Genomic DNA, 6,009 nt, shown 5'->3' with positions numbered 1-6,009 from the left:
ATAGCAGCGCAGATCAGTAGTGATATGTGCAACGTCAACAACTTGATGCATTAGAGCTTCACAAAAAGTCACTTATCCCTAATGCTACTCTCATCTTGCACGATTAATCCAACATATAGCACTAATCAAAATTTTCAATAACCTCCTGAGCTGATCATACCACACCACACCACACCACATCACACCACACCCAATCACCAATGTACACAACTTTTTTTTAATCTTGAAAAATAGCGGCAGTTTTTTTTTAAAAAAAAATAATGATGATGAGTGAAAATAAAACTCCAAGCATGCTATTTTATTAGTTTTAACTTTGTTTAGTGGTTTTACTGTTATTTTATCTATTTTATTTATGTTTTTTTTATAATTTGTGGTTATACTATATTTAATCACGCTATTTATTATTATTTTCTTTTGTTATTTTAAATAATTTGAATATTTATTCTATTTTTTTTATCCAGGATTATTACCGGTATCTCAATATTCAATTAATTCCTCATTTCTAATATATATTGTCATCAAATTTTCTCCTTAGCTTTTCTTTGAATATTTTCCAACTCTTCTCTCTCAAGCGTCAAACACAACAAATATTCTTCAAAGTGATTGTATAATGATGAGTAAAAATGAATCTTCAAGCATGCTACAATTATTGTACCTCAATAATCTTTCTCTTAATAATTACAATAATTGCAATTAATAAAAATCAAATTCACGATCTTGGCTCTGATACCAATTATAGGACCGAACGCTTGTCGTTTTATCAAAAACTATAGCTTGTGATAATGGTGCAACTCAAATCTTTTAAACCGTACAATAGTCCATGCGCCATGGTTCGTTCGCTTTACCAAACAGGAAAAATTATTGCACCTCAGCAACTTTATTTTGTGGTTTGACTGTTATTTTATCTATGTTAATTAGTTTTTTTTTTTTTGTATAATTTGTGGTTATACTATATTTAATTACGCTATTTATTATTATTTTAAATAATTTGAATATTTATTCTATTTTTTTCATTCTAATGACCGTTAAAAAAAATCGCAAAAAAGCACCAAAAACGATTTTATGTAAAATCATAATTTGAAAAAAGTATAAATGATAATTCGGTTTAATTTTTTTTTAAAAAAAACTGTAAAATCACATCGGGGTCATACCTATTTAAATCAACCGCTTTATAAATTTATATAAAAATAAATAATTCGTTGATTTTTTCCCTTGTTGTGTTCCATTTCTTTTATGGATTTTACTTAATATTCTATTTAAGTTATGTTTGTTACCATTAATTACAATCAATTACAAAATTTTCAGTTCGATTGAAAGTATTGTTGTTGCTTCTCATTTATTTTAATTTTTATTAAACAGGTCACCTATTTTTTTAGAATAATTAATTAATTACTAGACTAACAAACCAAAAAAGTTCATAACATTATCATTAGATATTTTGAAAAACTAATCAATTTTTAGCTAAATAATTTCCAACTCTTACCTAAACATTAAATTAAAAATTAAAAAATTAGACAAATATGACTTTGGAAGAATGTGATCATGTTACGTTGTTCATGTTGAAGCAGATTCGAATCTGCCCCGGCCCGGGTCGACCTTTGTGGTTTCGATTCATTGACTTCGCGGATGGTCTGTCGCTTTTGTGTTATTCTCATGCAAGTTACGAAATTCGTCAGAGAAAAAAATCGTTTGTGAAAGCAACAAGAGGAGAATAAGATCCTCAAAAAGTTTTCACAAGGTAATAATATGCTAATAATTTGGAGAGGGGAAACAGTTTTAAGGCATGAATGATGTTCATTTTTATGTCATTTTTCTTTTACTTATTTCGAATTCATACTCAATGTTGGTACTTAGGCCAATCCTCCCTGAGTGAAATCACTTTCAAACTGTCAGCCAGATTAAGAAAATGGCTATAGAAACATTGTCTCGATGTAATGCCTGGATGAGAAAACGATACAAACTCAACTCCAGTGAGTAAAAGATCAAAACAAATGAGACAAATGCACTAGAAAACTCTGATATAACACGTTCTTCGCAAGAAACCAAACTTCATAGGATTGAGATGCGTCACTGCTCTTGCTTTGGCTGCCACTTTAAGAATGGTTTGATACCTTCGCTTAAAGCACAAATTGAGGTTAGAGAAGCCTTCAATATGCTCAAAGCCTACCCAAAAACAAAACAAAAAAGAAAAGAATGAATCCCATTGCATCCAAAAGTTGTGACAGCTGCAGATCTTTCAAAAACTGAAGACTGTTAAAAGCTAAAATATTACCTCTTCCAAACCAATTTCAACCTCCTTCTCCTCGACATCATGTAAAGGAATTTTCATGTGGTTAAGAGTGGTTATGATGAAAGATGCAGACGTAGGAGACACCACCATATCATCACTCACCATAAATGTCGTGGGTCCTTTAACAAAAGTCTTCGCCTTTTGGGTCGATCATTTTCATTTGAGTATAACCAGAACCAGGGGAGGCAGAGCCAAATGATTTGACCCTATTAGAGTCTTGCTGCTTATAGATCATAGGAGGGCTTTGTTTGTCAAGAGAGAAAACCGGATGCAAGCAAAGATAATGCGGAGGAATTTTTGGTTTGGTTAAACTATAGAATCTCTTGAAATGTGCTATTATTTGCAAATCATGCATGCTCCAGAACAAATTATTTATGCTCCCAAGATAATTGTTATAGCCTAAGAGAGACTGAACTCTTCCCAAGGGAATGGTGAGCAAACTGAAAAGAAAGTCAATGAAGTCTTTCCGGGCTTGAACTAAAAGAAATCTATTTGTTGATTTTTGCACAAGGACCTTCACGGTAATCCTCTTAGCATCTGAACTATTGTGTTTTCTCCTCTTACTCTTTGGTAAATTGTATGAAGAGAACTCTCTTCTATCATTGGAAGTTGCAGTAGCTGAGCTGTTCCGTTGAACCATATCCGTTAGTGGAGTTTTGGAAACTAACGATCCCTTGAGCAGTTCCATTATCTGATGAGAACAAATAATAAATGAAAAATAAGAGAGTGATGAGACAAAGAAGTGACAGGAATACAAGCAAGTCCATGTAACTAAGATTTACCTCTTTCAACCCAACAATCAGAGTTCTTTCCTCAAGTTCATTTGTGTCCTTAATACCATTTGATTTCAAAATGTGGAAAAGCGATGCTAATGTATTAGTCAGAATCTGCAAATTATCAAGTAACAGAAACGATGATGTTTTCTGCGTAAATACACTTTCGTCTTCACTTTGGGCTTCCATCTCCAAATCCGTCCTGGTCATTGTATTTGCTGAATTCGGACAAAGACATTTCAAGCCATAGTACATGGTTACACATGTCCAATTGCCGCACACAAAGTACTGGATGGGGGGTATCATCAATCTGGAGTTTTAGTTTGCTACACGCGGTTTCTAATGAATTTCTTGGATTGAGCAGCATTAGTTTACCAGCCTCTGTTGAGAAATGACTACTATCCAAATTCAATAAACCTCCATACAATGAGTTCAAACTTCCTACTATCCAAATTCAATAAACCTCCATACAAAGAGTTCAAACTTCCAATAAATGGTGCATTGTCTCCATAGTACTTGATGAGAAGCCGCACTACTGTCCCGAGTGGTAACGTTAGGAAACTCAACAAAACATCCGCAAAATCGCTATCTATTTCAGCATATAAAACTTTGTTGCTTTCTTTGACTAGCATGACTTTCAAAGAGAGTTGAATTTCCTCTGCTGCAGCCATGGTCGTGGTTGAAGAAATGAAGCAATCTAATCCAAGATCAAACGATAAAAGATAACAGCAACCATGGTAAATTGATAATTTTTTAATGGTTTATTTATTTATATATTATATATTATTTATTTATATATAACTGTACAATCGTGTTGGGTAATGAATCACTATTATTTATTTAATTTACCGTATACTAACATTAATTTTACTCAGTTTCATAACCAACGGTTCAGCAACACAAAAAATGGTCCAAATTCCAATGGAATTCCATGATCTCAATACCACAGACTTTCCAGTTTCCACATTCATTCGCAAGTGGCCCAAGAAATTCTATTATCAAATGAATTAGTGCATAATTTATTAATCGGGAACCAGCAATTAATGTGGACAATGTATAACTTCTGAGAATAACAGTTTATAACTCTGTTGCTTGCGTTGAATATCTTCTTGATAAGAACAGAACCAAAGAATTTAGTGAAAGAATTTCAATGATCAACTGATCCGATGAACTTAAACTTCGAAACTCGAAACTTAAATCCAAACTGATTGACAGAATAATTTCAAGTAAAAAAGGCCAGACAACTTTTTATCCAAATAACACTGATATAAACCGACATACAAGTATAATCATAGAACATCTACATTCGAAATCCTTCAGCAGCAGGACACATTCAACAAAACCCAACATTTAACTACAACAAAAGGGACCAAGAAACAAAGAACCAACTAATTAGAAACAAGAAACATACTTAGATAACATCTTATTACAAGTATAAGTTTTTTTTTTCTTTGCCATTGACCACTGCTGCCCAGAGCTGCCCGATGATCTATGATTCCACTGAAAGAGTTTGGATCAGTAGGGTTGCAGAGCAGGCCTCTTCCCGAGCCTCTTGATTTCCCTGTCCATTTGGCCTATGAGCATTAACCCAAACATCTTGTAATCACACATGGTGGACCAGAGAGGGTGCATGAAACTCTCAGGAACATTCCCTTCAACAAAGAAATGGCTGCCCCAAGCCAACCCATACCCAACCAAAGGAGCGGCTAACAGAAACCACAAGCAGTTGAATATCAATGCGCACATCAAGCACATGCTACCGAACAGTGTCCCAAGGAAATGCAAGCGCCTGGTCGCTGGTTTCGAGTGCTGGCTCATGTAAAAAGGCCAGAACTCTTCCATGCTCCTGAAATTCATTTCTTCCAAGTAAAACTCGGGTCCTGCCGTCTTGGTGGGGGAAAGAAGAACAGAGAATCTTGATGGGTTCGATCGAATTTCTTGAACAGAGCAGATCAACAATGATGTTTTTTTTCTGATTTCTTGGCGGGGGATTTATAATCGAGCGAAGAAGGAAGAAACCAAAAAACGACTGAGGAAGGTGACGCAATAATTCATGGAGGGAAAGAAATGGGAAAGTTTGGTGATGAAAGAGCAATAAATTGGTAGCTGGATCCGCAAAGTTCAAATCTTTGTCGATGAATAAATCGCTCGAGTGTCTCAGTTGAATCACAGTGAAATGTGTGTCGATTTATGTTTTTTTTTCTTTTTTCCCTTCTCTTTTGTGCGATTTAGAAAAATCAATTTATTGTCTAAGCCAAATATTTGTTAATTTGCAAAATTTTTAAATTTTTATTATAACCAAAAGTTGATGTTAGTACATTAAAATGGTTTTACCTTCCAAATTTTAGTCATTTTTTCTGTGATTTTAACGTAACATCAAATACATATTTATGTTCAATCTCACAAAAATAATATGTGATATCGTATAAATAATATCCGATATCACGTTTAGTATTTATCGTTAGATTAGTTTATAGGAAAAAATTGACTAGAAATAGAGTAGAAAGACCAAATTATCCCGTTGATATCAAATTTTGACGATTTACATGACCAAAAACGAAATATACTTCTTTACTTTATCAACTTACCCCTTGTAGCATCGAAGTAAAATTGATAATTAGATAAAAATAAAATTATTCTCTACTTTTAATATGTACTTTGATAGAAAATTATAGGCAGTAATTATAAATTTGTAGGGATCTCAACTTACTATGGTAATAAGATTTAAGGATCGAAATAAATTGGCATTTGTTGGATCTAACAAATTTTGACTTCAATGTAACCTACCAACGTGTGTAGTTATATGCTAACGATCAAAAGTCGTGACGAGCGTGCTCACGATTAAAACGCATTATGTACTCACGATCAAAACACCTGACATACATAATATAGCAAAACTACGGGCGGTACACAGGATTCCTAATTCGAGGTGGATTTGTAGATTTA

At 33.6% G+C, this 6,009-nt stretch overlaps 2 protein-coding genes across 2 annotated transcripts; both read right to left on the bottom strand.

Annotated features, from left to right (window-relative positions):
• Positions 1–2,411: 2,411 nt before the first annotated feature.
• LOC140889519 (uncharacterized) lies at positions 2,412–3,734 on the bottom strand. The gene is made up of 3 exons (XM_073297234.1): positions 3,527–3,734; positions 3,073–3,281; positions 2,412–2,981 (listed from the first exon to the last, which is right to left on the bottom strand). Exons 1-3 carry the CDS (start codon positions 3,732–3,734, stop codon positions 2,412–2,414), a joined length of 987 nt encoding a protein of 328 aa, XP_073153335.1.
• A 605-nt stretch (positions 3,735–4,339) lies between these two features.
• On the bottom strand, positions 4,340–5,229 carry LOC140893223 (uncharacterized). Its single transcript, XM_073302290.1, has one exon. The coding sequence runs from the start codon at positions 4,918–4,920 to the stop codon at positions 4,579–4,581; it is 342 nt and encodes a 113-aa protein (XP_073158391.1). The 5' UTR covers positions 4,921–5,229; the 3' UTR covers positions 4,340–4,578.
• Positions 5,230–6,009: the final 780 nt, after the last annotated feature.

This window comes from Henckelia pumila, chromosome 3 (genome assembly GCF_033568475.1).
Source record: "Henckelia pumila isolate YLH828 chromosome 3, ASM3356847v2, whole genome shotgun sequence".
Taxonomy (NCBI): domain Eukaryota; kingdom Viridiplantae; phylum Streptophyta; class Magnoliopsida; order Lamiales; family Gesneriaceae; genus Henckelia; species Henckelia pumila.
The sequence above is the reverse complement of the archived record's forward strand: the minus strand, read 5'-3'. Positions and strand labels throughout refer to the sequence as shown.